Raw genomic sequence first — 21,557 nt, forward strand, 5'->3', positions numbered from 1 at the left:
AAAGTGAATATTTGGCAATAAACATAAATTATCTGATGATAATTTCCTTACGTTAATCATGTAATAGTTAAAACTCAGAGAATCTTTCCAAGAATATAAATTCACTACAATTTTAAAATTCAATTCCCAAAGGATGTAGCTGCTTTAAAAAATAGTCTGGCAGTTCCTCAAAAGGTTAAACACAGAGTTACCATATGATCCAGCAGTTCACTCCTAGGTATATACCTAAGAGAAATGAAAACATACATTCACACAAAAACCTGTATGTAAATGTTCATAACAGTATTCAAGACAGCCAAAGAGTGCAAATAATCTGAATGTCCATCAAATGATCAATGGATTAAAAAGCATGGCATATCCATGCAATGGAATATTGGGCCATAAAAAACAAAAATTTAAAAAAAAGGAATAAATTCATGCTACAACTGAATCATGGTGGAACCTAGAAACCATTATACAAAGTAAAAGATGGCAGTCACAAAGGCCCACATATTGTATGATTCCATTTATATGAAATGCCCAGAAGAAGCAAATCTATAGAGAAAGACAGTAGATTGGGGTTGCTGAGGGCTGTAAAGGAGGGAAATGGGAAGTGATTTCTCATGGGTCTGGGCTTTTGGGGGTGATGAAAATGTTCTAAAATTGATTATAGTGATGGATGCACAACTTTGAACATACTAAAAGCCACTGAATTGTACATTTTAAGTGGGTGAGCTGTATGGTATGTGAATTATATTTCAATAAAGCTTTTGTAAGTATATCTAAAAAATCAATTCTCACCTCTGGTCAGGTGATGCGCACATCTCTGCATAATACTTTATCTTTGGTTCTGTCCCACTTGTCCGAAGGGTAGCAACACAGCCATTTTGAAAAGTAAATGTAATCATTTGGCTGTTTTTACTCACAGGCAGCACCTATGCAAAATGGCAACAACAGCTTAATTATACTTGGGATCTTTTTCATTTACTTTCATTTTCAAGAATTGTAAAGTACAGTCCACTTACATGAGGTATCTAAAGCCATCAAATTTATAGAAACAGAAATTAGAATGGCAGTTGCTGGGGCAGGAGGTATAGGGAGTTACTGTTTAATGGATAGAGAGTTTCAGTTTAGCCAGATGAAAAAGTTCTAGAGTTCTGTCGCACAACAATAAGAATATACTTGACACTACCGAACTATACACTTAAAAATGGTTAAGATAGTTAATTTTTATGTTATGTGTTTTTTTAACCACAGTTGAAAATTTAAAACGTATTTTAAAAGAATTATAAAATACAAATGAAGATTACCTATATATAATAATTCATAAACATACCATTTACTGAATAGTTAAGGCATTGGGTTATATACGTCACATACATGATCTTTGGGCCTCAACAATAACCCTGCAAAGTAAGTATTACCGCCATTTTACAGACGAGGCTCAAAGAGAGTAAACAACCTGTTCAAGACAATCAGCTAAGTGGTAGAATAAGAAGCGGAAGCCAAGTTCCAAAGTCCAAACTGCCTCTATATTTGCGAAGCACTTTTGCAGTTTATCAATCATCTCCAAAGAGGAGTGCATATATTCTGCATGTACTGGGGTGCAGAAAAAAACTCTATTTTTTATAAAAATTAAAAAAAGAAGTAATGTTTTACTGACACCAAATATATGGATTAACACTGGTACTCTTGCTAGTCCACACATCCGTCTGTTAAGGCATCTAGACGGGACTGTGAGGGTTGCACTAGGCCAGAGGGGTTGACAGTGGTACCTTTCCTCAGCTGTCCTGAGCCATGAGTCCTGTCCTTGAGACCCCTCTCGTGGTCAGTACATTACCATATACCAGTGGCTTAGAGATCATTCCTTCTTTTTCATCCACAGCCCATAAAGTAGCAAGTCCTTTCTATACTTTATTTAACTCAACTTTATCCAGTTCTCTCCATCACTGCTCCTATATTGAATTCAGGCAACCATCAAACTTCTTCTAGACTGCTGACACAGTGTACTAACTGATCTTGCTGCCTGGAAGTTTGTCCCTCAAAACCCACTCACCATACAGGTCATTCTTCTCACCTCATACTCCAGTTATAGACAACTACCTGTGGTTCTCTGAAAAAGAAAATGCTTTTTCATCTCTGGACCTTGTACTTACTGTTCCCTTTGCCTGAAACACACTCTGCTCCTCCTGCATCTGGCTAACTCCTAATCATACTTGAGAACTCAGTTCAGAATAGTTCTCTAGAAAGTCTTGCATAAGCCCCCAAAGTCTCTTCCATGACATCCTAGTCATGTCTCCCTGGTAGCACTCATCATTTTGTAAATTGCTATTTACTTGTCAATTTCCTCACTAAACTTTTTCTTGAGTGCAGTGTCTTTGTCATTGCTACATCCCTAGTGTACCCGTGCCTGTAGCACAGAAGCATTCTGATAAATGAATGTACAGATGAATATCAATCTATCTGAAACATGGAAAAGAGAGAATTCAGGAAGGCTTTGATACTTACTATGCAACCTTGGGGATAACAACATCTATGCTACCTACCTTACAAACTTGTTGTAAGAACCAGAAGAGAAGAGATGAAAAAGCACCCTGAATAATGAATATCATACACTTCAATGAGAATTAAGAGGGAAAAAAGCATTATACCAAAGGCTACTTGAGCACAGCAAATTAGAGATATAAAAAGAAGCAAAACATGATTCTTCTCTTCCAGCAATTCACAAAGATAGAAAAATAGACACACATATACTCATACACAGGATATCAACACCAGGAACTAATACTGTTGATTGGATAAATACGCAAAAATGGAATATGTGTACTATTCTACACAATAAACTACAGATTTTCCAAAATACATTATGTCCCCAGAATCTTGAGACCACATCAGAACATTACAAATAGAAATTTGGGCTAATAATCATCATCACAACAACAACAAAATGAATGTAATCAGCAATCTATGGCATTTAAGTATTTGTTGAGCAGCTACTACATAGGCAGGAATGTGGAGAGGCACAAAAGTACATCAGAAAGAAACACACCATGTGCAACACAATGATGACACAAAACAGAAAGTAATAGGAGGAAGGCACACTATGTAATGAAACCTCAAGAGGAAGGTATCTAATTATGAGGCCTAGAGGTCATGTGGAACAGCTGATATTTTTCTTAAGTCTTACAGTGGCTGAGGTATGGGGCTGTAGAAATTGGAAAAATGGATACACTACGGAAACAACTGGACCAAAAATGCAGAAATTTTTTTTAAAAAGTATATATGAAGGTAAGTAAGTTGTTCTATTTGGCTGGAGGTATAGGGAATAAGGTTGGAAAGGGAAGTTAAAATTAGAAAGATGTATGGCTTTGAAATTATAGGCTTTTACAGTTATTTTCAACATTATCTAGCATCATTGCCCATTTTCTCTCTTTCTTCCTCTCTCTCTGCCCCCACCTCCATTCCACTCACCTTACTGTGAGGGTAGTATACATGATTATTTGGGAAGTGATAAGGATAGGATCAAAGTCAGAGAGACAAGTTAGCAGACTGAAAAATGCTCTGGAGCAAAACAATGAGTTCTAGTCTCATAGGCCTGAAGTTTCACCATTTTATTATAGTATTGATGCAGGTGAACCCCCAAACTGGGGCTCAGCCCAGGAGGCTTCCTGGCTTCACAGAGGAAAGAATTCAAGAATGAATCAACAGAGTAAAGTAAAAGGAAAGCAACTGCTGGGCGCGGTGGCTCATGCCTGTAATCCTAGCATTTTGGGAGGCCAAGGCAGGTGGATCACTTGAGGTCAGGAGCTCGAGACCAGCCTGGCCAACATGGTGAAACTCTGTCTCTACTAAAAATACAAAAATTAGTCAGGCGTGGTGACATACTCCTGTAGTCCCAGCTACTCAGGAGGCTGAGGCAGGAGAATCACTTGAACCTGGGAGGCAGAGGTTGTAGTAAGCTGAGATCATGCCACTGCACGCCAGCCAGAGCGAGAGACTGTCTCAAAAAAAAAAAAAAAAAGGGGGGGGGGGGAAGCAATTTTTTTTTTTTTTTTGAGACGGAGTCTGGCTCTGTGGCCTAGGCTGGAGTGCAGTGGCCGGATCTCAGCTCACTGCAAGCTCCACCTCCCGGGTTCACGCCATTCTCCTGCCTCAACCTCCCGGGGGAAAGCAATTTTATCAGAGCCGCAAAGTATAGGAAAATGGCTGCTTCATAGGCAGAGTAGCACTATGGATTGCTGGCTAGCTATATTATAGCTTCTCCTTAATTACATGCTAAATAAGGGGCAAGTTACTCACAAATTTTCTAGAAAAAGTAGGAGGAGTTCTTGGAACCAAGGGTTCCTCCCCGTTTAAACCACGTAAGGTAATTTCTAGGTGTTGCCATGGCATCTGTAAGCTGACATGGTGTTGGTGGGAGTGTCTTTTAGCATGCTAATGTATTATAATTAGCATATAATGAGCAATGGGGGAATTAGAGGTTGCTTTTGTTGCCATCTTGGTTTTAGTTGATTTTGGCTGATTCCTTTACTGCATGCATCCTGTTTTGACCAGATCTTGTTTTGATCAGTGGGGTCATGACCAGTGTTTGGAAAACAAGTCCTGCTGATCTCCTACTTCAGTATGAGTTATTATAAACTGTTAAAAACTTTTTTTTTAAAGTAAGTATTTACAGGAGCTTCCAATTTGGTGAACACGTGGACTCGCTGGGAGGCTCCAGGCCCCAACCCCACCCCTAGTACATTGCCCTATAAATGTCTTATGTCTGGCTGTTCCAGAATTGTCACCTTTATAATAAACTGGTAAACATGAGGAAACTGGATAGAACCTCATGTGAAATCTGTCCTGCCTCTGGACTTTTTGGTGACATGAGCCATGAAATTTTCTAAACTGTTTGGGAGAAAAAAAAAGGGTACTTACTGATTTCTTATTAGGCTGGCTACTGTCATATCCAGTGGTAATGTCCCGTACATGCAATATAGCAAATGTTCCACAAAATTTTGGATATTCTTTTGGAGAATCAAAATTACGAAGCCTTTCAAATATACTTTTGATGGTAGGTGGTTCATAACATAAGAAATAGGAAGTTTTTGAAATATGATAACCATATCTGTGCAAAGATTCAAAGTGCTGAAATTAGATTTCAGATAACTCTTTAAAAAAAGTATATATTAAAGATGATCAGCCTACTACAGTATTTTATAAAAAATGGCAGTCCTTAATTCACATAATTTTAATACTTTTAAAAAAAGTATTAGGCACACTAATATAAGAGTGCCTATGAAGGTTGGTGGATTTACTCTCCCTGAGTAATCAATCAAAGGTCATGAAGCTTTTTAGTGATGCACTTTTAATATTAGCATAACATAAACTTGTGAACCAAGTGTACCTTCTCATAACACTGTGTATTCTTCAGAAACAAATTTAGAAAACTAAGGGTAGGACAATAAAAGAAAAATCGAACATGTGAAATTCATAATAGTAGAACTTACTTTTCATAAACCTTAACCAGTTGCTGTTTCAATGTTATATTCATGGTTTCCAGGTAAGATGCCATCTCAGCAACCACAACAGCTGCACTCACCCCATCTTTATCCAAAACTGAAGTTCCACAGAGAAAACCTGAGGATTGAAAACCATCACTAGAAAAGAGGAAAACTTAAGCCTATAATTTCAATAGTTTTACATTTCTTCAGAAGGACAAGGAAATGTAAAAGCCTAGTAATAGATGAAACTCATCAATACTGAGTGTATTTAGGGGACACTTTGGTTCTTTTTGTTTTCTGATAAGAAATGTATCTACACATTTCTCAGTTCTCTGTAGTTTTACAACTCAAAATATGAAACCAGAACACAAAAAAACTCCTCTTACAGAATTACATTTAAAAAAATTATCAATCAAATTTCAAAGATTTTAATATTTACTACATACCAATAGACTCTTCAAATGCAAAAAGGACTTCTTTCCCATTTTCCAGGAGGTCTATTATCCTACTTCCAATCCATTTAAAACCTGGTAATGTTTCCTGAAATGCAGAGGAGGCCATTCTAGTTAAGTGACTGTCTCACAAATACCTATTAGAGAAAAATCTGCCACTACATGCATACAACATTCACATAATGATCTTTACTATAGTCCTCAGTCCACAAAGATTTACAGAGTAGCAGACATATAGTAATAAAGTGCCATAAATACACACACTGCTACTACTGATGACCTACTATTTATAGATTATAGTACTAGGTGATTTATACCAAATATAAACCAGCATTTATAAGTGGTGTTCATATAGTCACAAAGTAACATGAATAAGCACATACACTATGATCACCTACTATTAAGGACTGAACCAAGTGCTTTACATTATCTTTTTTTTTTTTTTTGAGACAGAGTCTTGCTGTATCACCCAGGCTGGAGTGCAGTGGTGCAATCTCGGCTCACTGCAACCTCCATCTCCCAGGTTCAAGTGATTTTCCTGTCTCAGCCTCCTGAATAGCTGGTATTACAGGTGCACCACCATGCCCAGCTAATTTTTGTATTTTTAGTAGAGACGGGGTTTCACCATGTTGGTCAGGCTGGTCTTGAACTCCTGATCTTGTGATCCACCTGCCTCAGCCTCCCAAAGTGCTAGGATTACAGGCGTGAGCCACCACACCCGGCCCCATTATCTTTTTTTTTTTTTTTTTTTTTTTGGAGACAGAGTCTAGCTCTGTCGCCCAGGCTGGAGTGCAGTGATGAGATCCTAGCTCACTGCAAGCTCCGCCTCCCGGGTTCACGCCAATTCTCCTGCCTCAGCCTCCCAAGTAGCTGGGACTACAGGTGCCTGCCACCACGCCTGGCTAATTTTTTGTATTTTTAGTAGAGACAGGGTTTCACCATGTTAGTCAGAATGGTCTCGATCTCTCAACCTTGTGATTTTCAAGCCTCAGCCTCCCAAAGCCCGTTATCTTTTTTTTAATGCTTACAAACATTATCGCTGAAACACAGGCTCAAAAGATAAGTCAATCTGCCCAAAATTATACTGCATATAAAAGATGGAGTCAAGATTCAATCTCAAGTTTCTGCTTCTCAGAAACTGTCCTTTAAGCTATATTATAACCACTAATATAAGAGTGCCTATGAAGGTTGGTGGATTTACTCTCCCTGCGTAATCAATCAAAGGTCATGAAGCTTGTTAGTGATGCACTTTTAGTATTAGCATAACATAAATTTGAACTAAGTATACCTTCTCATAACACTGTGTCCTAACTATTAATAAAACCACCAAGACAGTTACTAAGTACTTCTTTAAATAATTAGATTTGAGGACTTTTCATCTAATGAGCTACTGTTCACTTTAAAGACACAATCTGTTTTAGAGTCAATAGAAAGAGTATGTGATATACCCTAACACCAAAGCTCACCATTACTAACTTGTTTCCTAATTCACCTTTCTACCTCCTTACTGAAAAGAAAAAATAAAAAAGTCAAAACTTCCCTGCTACAACAAAAACAAGCAAATAAAATTATAATAGTGGTCTTTAGAATTGTTCTTTTTTCTCTTTTGTGCCCATTATAATTTTTCTTGCTATAGATATAAACTAGGAAAACATCAGAATCTTAGGTGTGAATAAACTTTCAGTATCTTCTATTTTGCTATTTGTGTTTTAGAAAGTATAAAGTTGAAAGCTCTATTTCATATAGCCAGGTACAATTTTCTTTTACTCAGTCAATTAGTATTAAGACCTGTAGCCTGACTATGGCTCAAGAAAAATGCCCAGGGACATTTTCACTGATATTTGGCAAAGATGGCAGAGAAAAAGCAACTTAGTTCCCATAGCTGCAAAAATGGTCAGCTTAAGGGTCTTAAGTTCATAAGGTTAATGATCTGGACTGACAGAGAGCCACTGCTTGTTTTTTTGGATGTAGGATCATTGGGTCTTACTATGCAATTTAGAAGACTACTTGAAGTTCCTAAAGACCATGCTTGAAGAGCCTAAACAAGGGGTTGATGACACCCACAACTTTTTAGAGAGAAGTCTGAGTTACTGATGGGGTCACCAGGAGCTAGATTTTCCCTGTCTGAAAACCAGATATTTGTTGTATGGAATAATAAGTATTAATGTATTTTTTAAAGAATATCTCATCTTAGTACCAGAAATTCATATACAGTACTGGATGAATTTTGGCTCAAAGTGTCTAAATTATCAAAAAAGACTGAATAAGTGTTAACAGAATTAGAAAAATAAGGGAATTACAAATGAAATCAATGAAAGTCAGTTTTGGTGGGGAGATGCCTTCAACATACAGAAATAGACTTTTAAAAGTAGTACACAGATATTATCGATTCTTACTTCAAAATGAAATCCTTCTTTAAGTGCAATTGCCTTCAAAATTTTAGAAGAGACTGTGGTGGCTAACATATAAACGTTCTTCACATCAGCATTTCTTGATTTATTTTTCTTCCAGCAATCAAACATCCACCACCCAAACAAAGCTGCCAACTCATTGCCTGTGAAAACTTTCCAAGAACCACTGTAGAGAGAAGGAAAATGCAATGTCAAGACCTTTCTTCTCATTAAAACTTCTTGACTCCAAGGCCTACAAGTTACCATCTTTCAGTTAGGAAAAATCAAAAACTATCATATGGGATTTTTGAGAAAACATTTATTACTACTTCTTTTCTAACTGACCAGGGGTGATTTTACAGTAGGAATGGTATGACATCTTTTGGAAAATTATTATATCATTACATTTACTTTTTTACTTAATGAGAGAAAAAATTATGATAAATAATTAACACTTTCTAGGTAAGGACATTTGTCACATTACAATGGTAAAAACACATAGTAGCCCAGAGGACTAAGATTAGGAAATGGGTGGCTCACGCCTGTAATCGCAGCACTTTGGGAGGCCAAGGTGGGAGCATCACCTGAGGTCAGGAGTTTGAGCCCAGCCTGACCAACATGGCGAAACCCCGTCTCTACTAAAAATACAAAATTAGTGTGGCGGCGCATGCCTGTAGTCCCAGCTACTTGGGAGGCTGAGGCAGAAGAATTGCTTGAATCTGGGAGGCAGAGATTGCAGTGAGCCAAGACAGTACCATTGCACTCCAGCCTAAGCAACAAGAGTGAAACTCTTGTCTCAAAAAAAAAAAAAGGAAAAAAAAAGGTTAGGAAATAACTACATCATAAAGTGATCTGTTGGGATATTATGTCTTTGTAAATATTAATATTTTCAAATAATATATAAAGTCAGGGAAAAAGGCTTATACTGTAAGCATTTTTTGAAGCATTTTGTACAATTGAAGTGGAAAATAATCAAGATGTAAAACTATGATCATAATTTAATAAAAACAAATACGTCTTTAAATATTTCAACTAAAAAGACAGGAAAGAATTGTCAAAGTATCAACTTAGGTGGTTATTTCTGGATAACGGGTTTACAGGAAATTTGTGTTCTTTTCTTATCTTTTCATTATTTTCAAAGAGCCTGTAAGACTTAAAATACATTGCTTTTCAAAGTTGAAGCTTTTAATCAAATAACATACTTCTCCTGAAGTTCTGCTGCTGCCAGTCTGTCTGCATCAGGATCTGTGGCTAGCACTATCCGGGCATTTTCTTTCTCTGCCAGTCTCAGGGAAAGTTCCTGAAACAGTGACCCAAAAAGCTGGATTGTACTGAAGAACCTAAATTCAATGTTAATGTTCCTGTATGTAGGCACAGTGTTAGTGATAGGAATTTTAGAAGGCATAGAATTCAGCTAAGTTTAAAATAACAAGCCAAAAGTAGGGACACCCACCATAGACATTTCAAACAAAACACAGCCTATGACTCCAATACAATTAAAAGATGTAAACTACAGTCCTTTCTGTTTTTGTAAGTAATCTTTGAATTGTCAATGAGTTCTACCTATTCTGATGGTTTAATAAACTAATAATAATTTAAATACTAAAAAAAATACCAGCACAGATTCTCCTTCTTCAGGATTTGGACATTTAACAGTAGAAAAGTCTGGATCAGGATCTTTTTGTTCTGGTACTGGAATTGGAGGCTTAAAACCAAACACTTTAAAAGCCAACTGCACATAGTCATGTCCGACCCCATGAAAAGACGTGTGCACAAATTTCAAGGTGGTCTTCGAGTTTAACTCCCTGTAAAGGAAAATCAACATAAGATCATGATCACAAATCTTAAACCATCAAATTCTGAAAAATGTGATTAAAGCCTTCAGCAGAGGTCTAAGATACTCAAACAACAAATGAAGAGTATTAACTTAAAGATCAAGGGTTTTAATTCAACAGTATTCTCCCTTTGTGGCTCAACTTCCTGACTTGGACAGCTGCCTTCCATATGCTGTGCCAATACCCTGAACAAGCTAAGCTAGTATCATCTAAATAAGTATTTTATCTCACCAGACCATCATAAACACTTCCTAACTGGTCTTTCTCACTCGCCAGTAGACCCCCCGTTTCTTCACTTCCAGTGTAGATTACAAGGTACCTAATTACACTCACCTTCTTAAATGTCACTCTGGGTACTTTGACCATCCAATACCCCAAACCTTGTTGAACCCAAATGTGTACCTTTTCCAGACTTGCACCAAAATAGCTGAATATTGCTAGAATAAATCTCACAAAAGGACTGAACAGCTTCATTCTGAATGCATACTCAATGCTGCCAGGCAATCATACTTCGTTACCCCAAAAGCTTATTTTTTACTCTCCAAGATGGTGACTTAATTAGTACCTTCTCTTCTCTTCTTATTCCTTTCCTCCCCCTTCACCTCATACATCATTGAGACACAGAGCCATTTGATGGGAACTTCCTAATCACCCCACACCAAACCAACAACCGATATTTTTCCTTCTTCCATCTGATAATAATGAGGAAGCATTCTTTGTATCAAAGGTCAACCCCTCTACTTCTGCTCTGGTCCCCATCTATTCTCACTTGAGAACTTTAGTACGTGGATAATCCTTTCTCACCGGCATCATTTCCACTAGCATCTAGAGTCTGTTTCTTTGGTCCTTTCCACAGCAAAACTTTCTACATCCTAACTTCCCATTTACTAACCATTCCCCATGAAAAATAAAATTTATTATAAGACAAATAATAAAAATAAAATGTTATGACAATTTTCAAACATACACCTAGGAAGACAGAATATCTAACACCATATAACCATTACCTCACTTCAATATGTTTCCATAGTCTGTCAATCTAGTCTCATTTATTCAAGACGTATTACTTTACATGAAAATGCTTTAGTATTTAAAAACATAACCATATTATCATTATTACGTCTAACAAAATCAACAATAATTTCTTTCCTCTAATACCCTACCTGTGTTCAAATTTTCCCCAAGTGTCTCAAAAATACTTTTAACAGTTGTTTTACTTGAAGCAGGACTTGAACGAGGTTCCATATAATTTGATTGCTATGCCTCTCAAGTCTCTTTTAATCTATAAATGTTCCTCCCTTCCTTCCCCAACCCGAATGTCATTTATTGAAGAAACTGGCCCATTTGTCCTGTAGAAATTCCCGTATCTCCAGTATGTAGACTGCATCCTTTTGGTATTAACATGCTCCTCTATCCTATTTTTTCTGTAAATAGGCAGCTGCATTTAGAGGTTACATTAGATTCAGTTTCAATTCTTTGGGCAAGAATAGGTGCTGTGTATTTTCTATTGACTCACAGCTGGAAGCACACAATTTCTACTCTACTTTTAATGCTGTTAAACTAAGATTCACCAGTGTCAGCCTAATCTTTCCATCAAAAAATTTCCCATCAACATTTCACCTTTGGGTCTTAGCAGCCCTTGATGAGAATTACTTAGATACATTATTTATTAGAGGTCACAACATAGTGATTTTGAAAATTCTATTATTCCTTCTGCATTTATTGGATTTTTCTTTTAAAAATAATGATCCTTTATCAACCATTTGATTAGCCCTAACATTCAGTTCACATAGAAAAGGCAGAACAAATTAAGATAAAGTTTCAAACATTTATCAATTTTCAGAAAGAAAATTTAGAATTTATCAAATTTCAGCATGAGTGATTTTCAGTCCAGCAACTCCCAAAGGTGACCAATAAAGAGCTTTTTTAGTATTACTAACAGTCACAGGCTTTTTATGTTTAATCTTTTAATTCATTAAGGTGATTATTCTTTTTGATGCCCAACTATCCAATATTTGGTCAGTGGGAGTCCCTTCAAGTTGGCTCCTAGATCCTTTTGATATGATCCCAGTATCTTTGAAAACTAGCCTGCTTTATGGCAAGGAAAACAAAGCTATCTCAGGCTCATTTAGTACATTTTCTGCCCCAGTCCTTGATGAGAATCAATTTCTCCAATAAGCCGTGGTTCCTTTTACTAGGAAATGGTGTTTAGAAACCACAATTTGGGCTTTAGGGGTAGACATAGGCCTTATTAGTAACAGAACTAGTATTTTAGCATTTTAGGTAAATAAAACATATTTCAAATTCAAATTTAAAATTGTAATTTTAAAATTATTTTGATTTTACATTTGCTTCTCTTAAACTAAAATCTTAGATCCTAGTGACATTAACATAGTTACCCATTTGTTTTATAATATATATAGTATGTCTATCTATATATTTATTTATATCCACATCTATAAAACCATCAATATTACCACTAACAGTACAGCTATCAAATATAATTTGAGGTTTCTTTGTAGTTCTTTATCCTTAGGACATATCCCACTAGAAATGTATAGTAAATAACTGTAAAGTCACTTGAAATAATTCTTCTCTGTGTAATTATGCCTTCAGCTTCATAAATACTTCACTTGTTAATTTGCTTTTGCCTATATACTCTTTAAAAAACAAAAATATAAATAAGAAAAGACAGAAAGGATAAAAAAGGAATCAATTCTTTTTAGAGTGATTAGAGCTGGTAGCATTTAGCTAGTATTACTGTCCACTTATCATTTTAGATGGAGAAGCAAACAATTGATAGCTTGAAGGGTACATTTTTGAAATTAAAATAAAGTTGAGAAAAAGCTAAAATTATTTTGTAGGATAGGAAAAATATACTCAGCCAGCCAGGGTTCTTCCTAGCAATAGTGTTAGCTATTTACAGAAGAGTTACAGAGATAATTATGGAAATATGGAAATGGTTAAGGAAAAATAAAATCTTAAAGGAAATATACTTATCTAACGTAGAGGAAATACATATATTTAACTTGTTTAACTTTATTGAGATATAATTCATATACCATATAATTCACCCATTTAAAGTGTGCAATTCAATGGCTGTCACTACATTCACAGAGTTGGTCAACCATGACTATGATCAACTTTAGAATATTCTCACTACTCCTGAAAGAAACTCTAGGCTGGGCATGGTGGCTCACACCTGTAATCCCAGCACTTTGGGAGGCTGAGGCAAGCGGATCACCTGAGGTCAGGAGTTCAAGACCAGCCTAATAAATAGACAACACTTTATATCACTTTTTCTTCTCCTCATTTGCTAACATTATTCTAAAGTGGTATTATCTGATATTCCCACTTGGATACCTGTAAAAACAGATCTTTTTCAGATCTTCCATGTATCTCCTGCAAATATCCTGCAGAGGGTCTCTCTTCAGCGGGCTGGTATCCACCAAATTATCATTCCAGGAACCATTCCAGGGTTCCACACATTCTTCTATACATTTTAGAATTTCTTTATCATGAGGTGATGTGATCTGAGCACCGGTTTCCCAGTAAACCTAGATGATAAGTAAATATAACCATAATCACTTAAAATGCTTGTCAGATCTTTTCTTACCTATAGTAGAGATCTTCAGCTTTACTAAAAAGCATATAAAATTGAGGCCAGGTGTCGTGGCTCACATCTGTAATCCCAGCACTTTGGGAGGCTGAAGCAGGCAGATCACGAGGTCAGGAGATCAAGACCATCCTGGCTAACACGGTGAAACGCCGTCTCTACTAAAAATACAAAAAATTAGCCAGGCGTGGTTGTGTGCACCTGTAGTCCCAGCTACTCGGGAGGCTGAGGCAGGAGAATAGTGTGAACCTGGGAGGCGGAGCTTGCAGTGAGCCGAGATTGTGCTACTGCTCTCCAGCCTGGGCTACAGAGCAAGACTCCGTCTCAAAAAAAAAAAAAAAAAAAAAGCATATCAAATTGATCAAGCAAAAAATGTCAACATAGGACTAATTTAACAAATATTAAAAGATATAGATAGTAATTACTCTACAGGGACTCTTCAATCAAATGATTATATATGATTTTCTTTTAGAAGTATACCTTAATAACAATATGAGTAAAATGCAAGCAGGCCTAATTATTATGATAACATTATAATATGCATATGCCATAGTGTCCAATTATACTCTTAAACCTATAACTATCTACTAAAGATAATCCAAGAAACCATAGAATATTCCTTAAAACTTGATACTATTTAACTCATTATAAAGTAGTTATGTGATACAGAAAAAAGTCATCTTTCTATTATAAAGTAGAATTTATATCATACCAAATATAGTTTATTAAAAATTAACATGTTAATTATCCAAATAAATTTCAATGAGTTTTCAGTTTGTCAAATAGCCTGATCAATAAGACATTAGGAACAGTTACCAAAAAAGCATGAAAATGTAGTTCTATTAATTTATAGGATTTCAAATTTGGAAGGTTAGAGAACATCTATGGTGACTTCTACCATGTATAGGACACAAATCCCCTCTATTGCATCCTGAATGAAGGAAAGAAGAATACATTTGAATCTGTACTATGTACTCATCTCTATGCAAAGAATATGGTTAACCAGATGACCTAAAAATCTGTGTTCTATAAACACTTCAAAATGCTATATAAAAGAGAAAAAACATTATCTTAAATGCATAGCATAATCCACAAGAGGAAAGGGACAACTCTAGGCAGTGAGAGAAAAAGAATTAAAAAGCGGAATGATAAGCCTGTGGGACTGAGACTGTGGTTACTTGGGGTTTGAGAACTGTCCATTTATCTGGTTATTGGGTTGTAATGCCCATGTGCAAGATAGGGAGTTGGAACTGAGACCCCCAAATAAAAATGGCATCGTTGAAGCATTTCACTCTCAGTGAAAATGCAGAATAGAAAAAGTCCTGCCCACTATTATAGAGATCGTGAGGAAGCGTGTCTCTTCTTGGGTTCTGGGTAGTGAAAAATATTTTCAAATCCAAGGTCTGCACTTCAATTATTTTAGGATGAGAAACAATAAATTAACACAGAAACTGTCCCCAGTCAGTGAAACCCTTGAGGTTCTAGCAGAATTTTTAAAACAAACAAAAAACCCAGAATGCTTAAAACAAACAAAACTGTTCTGGAGGGATGCTCCCACATTTCAAGCCATAAAAAAGATTATCTCCGTAAGTCCTGAAAGCTCACGTGAAAATTTATAAAACATAAGAAAAAAAAAAATCCTGTACTTTCTCCCGGTCCCCTTCTCCTTGCTTTTCTGTGGATGTGATGCCTGGAGGTACAGCAACCACCATGTGATGACCATGCTTGAGGGTAAGGCCAGAAAAACTGCAAGACACAAGGCCTGACATGGAGCTACAGAACCATGCCTGTGCCACCTACCCCGGACGTTTTGTTACGTGAGAAAAATGAACTTCTATCAGCTTAAGCCACTTTTGCTGGTTTTACTTAATCTGCACCAGAAAGCATCCCTATGTGATATAGTAACATAAAAATTCATGCAACAAAATACGTCCAGGAATAAACGTTAAAAAATATCTGAAAAATCTAGTTTAAAAAAACGTTTAGGTCAGCTTACTCCTTTCTGCCCGTGGACGCTGCTGAGGAAGCATCATTAAAGTCTCTCTTGCCTGCCATTATGTCTAAGTCAGAGTCTCCTAAAGAGCCCAAACAGCCGAGGAAGCTCTTGCTTGGAGAGTTGAGTTTTGAAACAACCGATGAGAGCCTGAGGAGCCATTTTGAGCAATGGAGAATGCTCACGGACTGCGTGGTAATGAGAGATCCTAACACCAAGTGCTCCAAGGGCTTTGTTTTGTCACATATGCCACTGTGGAGGAGGTGGATGCAGCCATGAATGCAAGGCCACACAAGGTGGATGGAAGAGTCGTGGAACCAAAGAGAGCTGTCTCAAGAGAAGATTCTCAAAGACCAGGTGCCCACTTAACTGTGAAAAAGACATTTGTTGGCAGCATTAAAGAAGACACTGAAGAACATCACCTAAGAGATTACTTTGAACAGTATGGGAAAAAAATGAAGCAACTGTAATCATGACTGACCGAGGCAGTGGCAAGAAAAGGGGCTTTGTCTTTGTAACCTTTGATGACCATGACTCCATGGATAAGATTTGTCATTCAGAAATACTATACTGTGAATGGCCACAACTGTGAAGTTAGGAAAGCCCTGTCAAAGCAAGAGATAGCCAGTGCTTCATCCAGCCAAAGAGGTCGAAGTGGCTCTGGAAACTTTGGTGGTGGTCGTGGAGGTGCTTTTGGTGGGAAGGTCAACTTTGGTTGTGGAGGAAACTTCAATGGTTGTGGTGGCTTTGGTGGCAACCATGGCGGTGGTGGATATGATGGCAGTGGGGATGGCTATAACGGATTTGGCAATGATGGAAGCAATTTTGGAGGTGGTGGAAGTTACAACGACTTTGGCAATTACAACAATCAGTCTTCAAATTTTGGACCCGGCCAAGCGTGGTGGCTCACGCCTGTAATCCCAGCACTTTGGGAGGCTGAGGTGGTGGATTACCTGAGGTCAGGAGTTCGAGGGCAGCCTGGCCAACATGACAAAACCCCATCTCTACTAAAAATACAAAAATTAGCCGGGCGTGGTGGCGGGCGCCTATAGTCCCAGCTACTCAGGAGGCTGAGACAGGAGAATAGCGTAAACCCGGGAGGCGGAGCTTGCAGTGAGCTGAACTTGCACCATTACACTCTAGCCTGGGCAACAGAGCAAGACTCCATCTCAAAAAAAAAAAAAAAAAAAATCAGACCCACGAAGGGAGGAAACTTTGGAGACAGCAGCTCTGGTCCCTGTGGTGGTGGAGGCCAATACTTTACTAATTATGAAACCAAGGTGGCTATGGTGGTGCCAGTAGCAACAGTAGCTTGGCAGTGGCAGAAGATTTTAATTACTGCCAGGAAACAAAGCTTAGCATGAGAGGAGAGCCAGAGAAGTGACAGGGAAGCTACAGGTTACAACAGATCTGTGAACTCAGCCAAGCGCAGTGGTGGCAGGGCCTACCTGTGACAAAGAAGACATGTTTCAGACAAATACTCATGTGTATGGGCAAAAAACTCGAGGACTGTATTTGTGACAAATTGTATAACAAGTTATTTTAGTTCCTGTTCTGTGGAAAGTGCAAAGCATTCCAACAAAGAGTTTTAATATGGATTTTTTTTTTTTTTTTTTGCACCCATGCTGTTGATTGCTAAATGTAATAGTCTGATCACGATGCTGAATAAATGTGTCTCTTTTTTTTTTAATGTGCTGTGTAAAGTTAGTCTACTCTGAAGCCATCTTGGTAAATTTCTCCAACAGTGTGAAGTTAGAATTCCTTCAGAGTGATGCCAGGTTCTATTTGGAGTTTATATACAACTTGCTTGGGTAGAGAAATCATTGTCTTCAGAAACCTTGGTGTAGTTGAACTTACAGTTACTGTTGTGACCTGAACTTCATCATTAAAAGGGATTACCCAAGCAAAATCATGGAATTATTGGTTATAAAAATGATTGTTGACACATTCTATGCAATATATCTAAAATGAATAATGTTACCAGATAAAATTATAAATGGAAATGAAGCTTGTGTTTCATCCATTATCATATATAATCAATAAATGATTTAATTATCTTAAAAAATGTTTAAAATGCTACTAAAGAATCTAAAAGAAGTCTTGAAAGAATAGAAAGACACACCCTATTCTTGAATAGGGAGACTCAATTATTAAAATATCAAAGCTCTCTAAATTAAAATGTAAATAAAATATGATACCAATAAAAATGCCAAAATAACTTTGTTTTCTAAAGGGAAAAATACCATAATATCATACATGGAAAAATAACAAAAATAAAGTCAAGAGGACTGGGAGGAAATGTCTGCAAAACAGATGGCCAAGAGCTGCTTTTTACATAGAAAGAGTTCCCATAAATCAATAAGAAACAGCAAAAGAATAATGAGCAAATAGTTTAACAGCTGCAAAACTATAAAACTCCTAGAAGATATGATGAGAGGAAGTCTAGAGGATCTTGGGTTTGGCAATAACTATTTTTTTTTTCAGATGGAGTTTCACTCTTGTTGCCCCGGCTGGAGTGCAATGGCACAGTCTTGGCTCACTGCAACCTCTGCCTCCCAGGTTCAAACGATTCTGCTGCCTCAGCCTCCCGAGTAGCTGGGATTACAGGTGCCTGCCACCATGCCCAGCTAATTTTTTTTTTTTTTTTTTTTTTTTGTATTTTTAGTAGAGACGGGGTTTTACCATGTTAACCAGGCTGGTCTCAAACTCCTGACCTTAGGCGATCCACCCGCCTTGGCCTCCCAAAGTGCTGGGATTACAGGCGTGAACCACGGTGCCCAGCTGGCAATAAATTTTTAGGTGCACCACCAAAGGCATGATCCATGGAAGAAAGAATTGATAAGCTGGATTTAAAATGAAAATAAAATTTTCTGCTCTGCAAAAGGCACTGCCAAGTAAATAAAAAGACAAGCCGCACTGGGAGAAATATTTGCGAAAGATATATCTGAAAAAGGACTGTTATCCAAAATATATAAAGAATTCTTAAAACTCAACAATAAGAAAGCAAAACAGACACTTCACCAGAAAGAATACACAGATGGCAAAGAAGCATATGAAAACATGTTTCACATCATATGTCATCAGAAAAATGGAAATTAAAACAACAATGAGATACTACTGCACACCTATTAGAATGGCCAAAATCCAGAACACTGACAATAGCAAATGCTGGCAAGGACGTGGAGCAACAGAAGCTCTCATTCATTGCTGGTGGGGATTTAAATAGCCACTTTAGAGACAGTTTGGCAGTTTCCCACAAAACTAAACATACTCTTGTCATATGATTCAGCACTCACACTCCTTGGTATTTACTCAAAGGAATGAAGACTTATGTCCATACAAAAATGTGCACACAAATGTTTATAGCAGCTTTATTCACAATTGCCAAAACTTGGAAGAATCTATGATGTTCTTCAGTAGGTGAATGGGGAAATAAACTGTGGTACATCCAGACAATGGAATATTCTTCTGTGCTAAAAAAGAAATGAGCTATCCAGCCATGAAGAGACAGGGAGGGAATTACTACGCGAAAGAAGCCAATCTAAAAAGGCTATATATTGTATATTCCAACAATATGACACTCTGAAAAAGGCAAAACTGTGGAGACAGTAAAAATATCAGTGTTTGCCAGGGGTTAAAGAGGAGAAATGGATGAACAGGCACAACACGGAGAATTCTGGAGGCAATGGAAATACTCTGTATGAAACTATAATGGTGGATACGTGTCATTATTCATTTGTCAAAACCCAAAGAATGTACAAATGAAGAATGAACCCTAACATAAACTATGGGCTTTGGGTGATAATGACATGTCAATGTAGGCTCATCAAATGTACCACTCTGGTGGGAGATGCTGTTAATGCATATGTGGGGACAAGTGGGTACATGGGAAATCTCGGAACCCTCTGCTGAATTTTGCTGTGAATCTAAAACAGCTCTACAAAATTAAGTTTGTTAAAAAAAAATCCTTTAACAGACTTCTCAGAAAGGGAAACACAAATATCTTATAAATACATGAAAAGACACTCAACCTCACTCATAAGACAGGTACAGATTAAAAATAACATTTCCACCCATCTGATTGGCAAAGATTAAAAGCTTTGATGATACAATCATGGAAGATAAAGGATAAAGGCCCTCATATATTGTTGATGAGGTTATTAAATGGCACGACCACCTTGAATAGGGAATGCCAAACTTTCTTTGCATATTCCCTTTGATCCAAAAGTTTCACCTCTAGGCCAGGCACAGTGGCTCACAGCATTCTGGGAGGCGGGGGCAGGAGGATCACTTGAGGCCAGGGGTTCAAGACCAGCCTGGCCAACATGGCAAAATCCTGTCTCTACTAAAAATACAAAAATTAGCTAGGTGTGGTGGTGCACGCCTGTAGTACCAGCTACCCAGGAGGCTGAGGCAGGAGAATAGCTTGAACCTCGGAGGCGAAGGTTGCAGTGAGCCGAGACTGTGCCACTGCACTCCAGCTTGGGTGACAGAGCGAGGCTCCATCTCAAAAAACAAACACAAAAACACAAAAACTCCAAAGTTTCACCTCTAAAAATCTATCGTATAGATCAGCAGTGCCCAAAAGAAGTATGTGCACCACAAATGCAAGCCACATATAAAATTTAAAATTTTCTAGTAGTCACATTAAAAAATGCATAGATGAAATTAATTTTATGAATAAAGCATATATATTCATGCATATATATATATTCATATCATTCATATGTGTATATATTCATGTCATTCATACATATGTATATCTGCTTCATTCATCTTTAAAAATCTATATAGATGAATCATAATTTATGTAATCAATCCTCTATCGATGAACATTTCATTTGCTTCTGATCTTCTGCTATGTATAAACAGTGCCACAATAAACATTCTTCTACATTCATCTTTGTTTTTTTTTTTTCTTTTTTGAAACAGAGTTTTACTCTGTAGCCCAGGCTGGAGTGCAGTGGTGTGATCACAGTTCACTGCACTCTCTGACAGAGGAGCCCTCTCCTCTCCTGGGCTCTCCAAAAAATATAATGTCACATATACAAATATATACATATACAAACACACACACATACATATATATTTTTTCCTTAATATACAAGCACAGGTTAAAATATACATATTGACTATATATACACATGTATGTATATATATGTACATCTATATGTGTGTATGTATACATGTATATACATATATACACATACATACACATAGAACGAGAAGAGGGGAAGGGAAAGGGAGAAAGAAAAAGACAGTCTGTAAGACATATTGTTGTGTGAAATCAGCAAGGCACAGAACACTATTATATAGTACCCTACCATTTATGGGGTAAAAGACAAACACATATATATTTATATATGTGTGGACTATCCCTAAACAGAAATGAAAACTGGAAACAGTATTTGCTTCTGAGAAACGGTACTAGGGGACAGAGATGGAACAGATATTTTTTACTGTTTAACTTTTTAACCTTGTGCTTACATACTAAGGAGAAAAAATATTTGAGGGTCCACTATGTGCCAAATATGTTCAATAGCAATGAATATCAAGGCAGACTAAGTCTCTCTACCTACGAACTTATATTTAGGGGATGGGGGTGAGGAAGGTCAAATAAATAAGATAATTCATCATAAAGAAACTAGACCCACAGCCTGGGCAACATAGCAAGACCCTGTCTCTACTAAATATAAAAAAATTAGCTGGGTATGGTGACTCATGCCTGTGGTTGGGAGGCTGAGGCAGGAGGATTGCTTGAACTTGGAAGGTTGAAGCTGCAGTGAGCTGTGATTGTGCCACTGCA

General features: G+C 37.2%; 1 protein-coding gene and 1 pseudogene across 1 annotated transcript in view; one reads left to right on the plus strand and one right to left on the minus strand.

Moving 5' to 3' along the window:
* Nucleotides 1-21,557, minus strand: part of PGM2L1 (phosphoglucomutase 2 like 1) — a 57,769-nt gene that overhangs the window by 5,561 nt on the left and 30,651 nt on the right. The window contains exons 6-13 of the mRNA XM_008020138.3: nucleotides 13,506-13,699; nucleotides 9,923-10,112; nucleotides 9,510-9,607; nucleotides 8,314-8,494; nucleotides 5,912-6,005; nucleotides 5,472-5,601; nucleotides 4,900-5,089; nucleotides 781-914 (exon numbers count right to left, since the gene is read on the minus strand). Coding sequence (XP_008018329.1) covers nucleotides 781-914; nucleotides 4,900-5,089; nucleotides 5,472-5,601; nucleotides 5,912-6,005; nucleotides 8,314-8,494; nucleotides 9,510-9,607; nucleotides 9,923-10,112; nucleotides 13,506-13,699 — 1,211 coding nt within the window. The remainder of the gene's footprint in view (nucleotides 1-780; nucleotides 915-4,899; nucleotides 5,090-5,471; nucleotides 5,602-5,911; nucleotides 6,006-8,313; nucleotides 8,495-9,509; nucleotides 9,608-9,922; nucleotides 10,113-13,505; nucleotides 13,700-21,557) is intronic.
* Nucleotides 15,745-17,717, plus strand: LOC103248033 (heterogeneous nuclear ribonucleoprotein A1-like; annotated as a pseudogene).

The sequence above is a fragment of the Chlorocebus sabaeus genome, chromosome 1 (genome assembly GCF_047675955.1).
Source record: "Chlorocebus sabaeus isolate Y175 chromosome 1, mChlSab1.0.hap1, whole genome shotgun sequence".
Taxonomy (NCBI): Eukaryota; Metazoa; Chordata; class Mammalia; order Primates; family Cercopithecidae; genus Chlorocebus; species Chlorocebus sabaeus.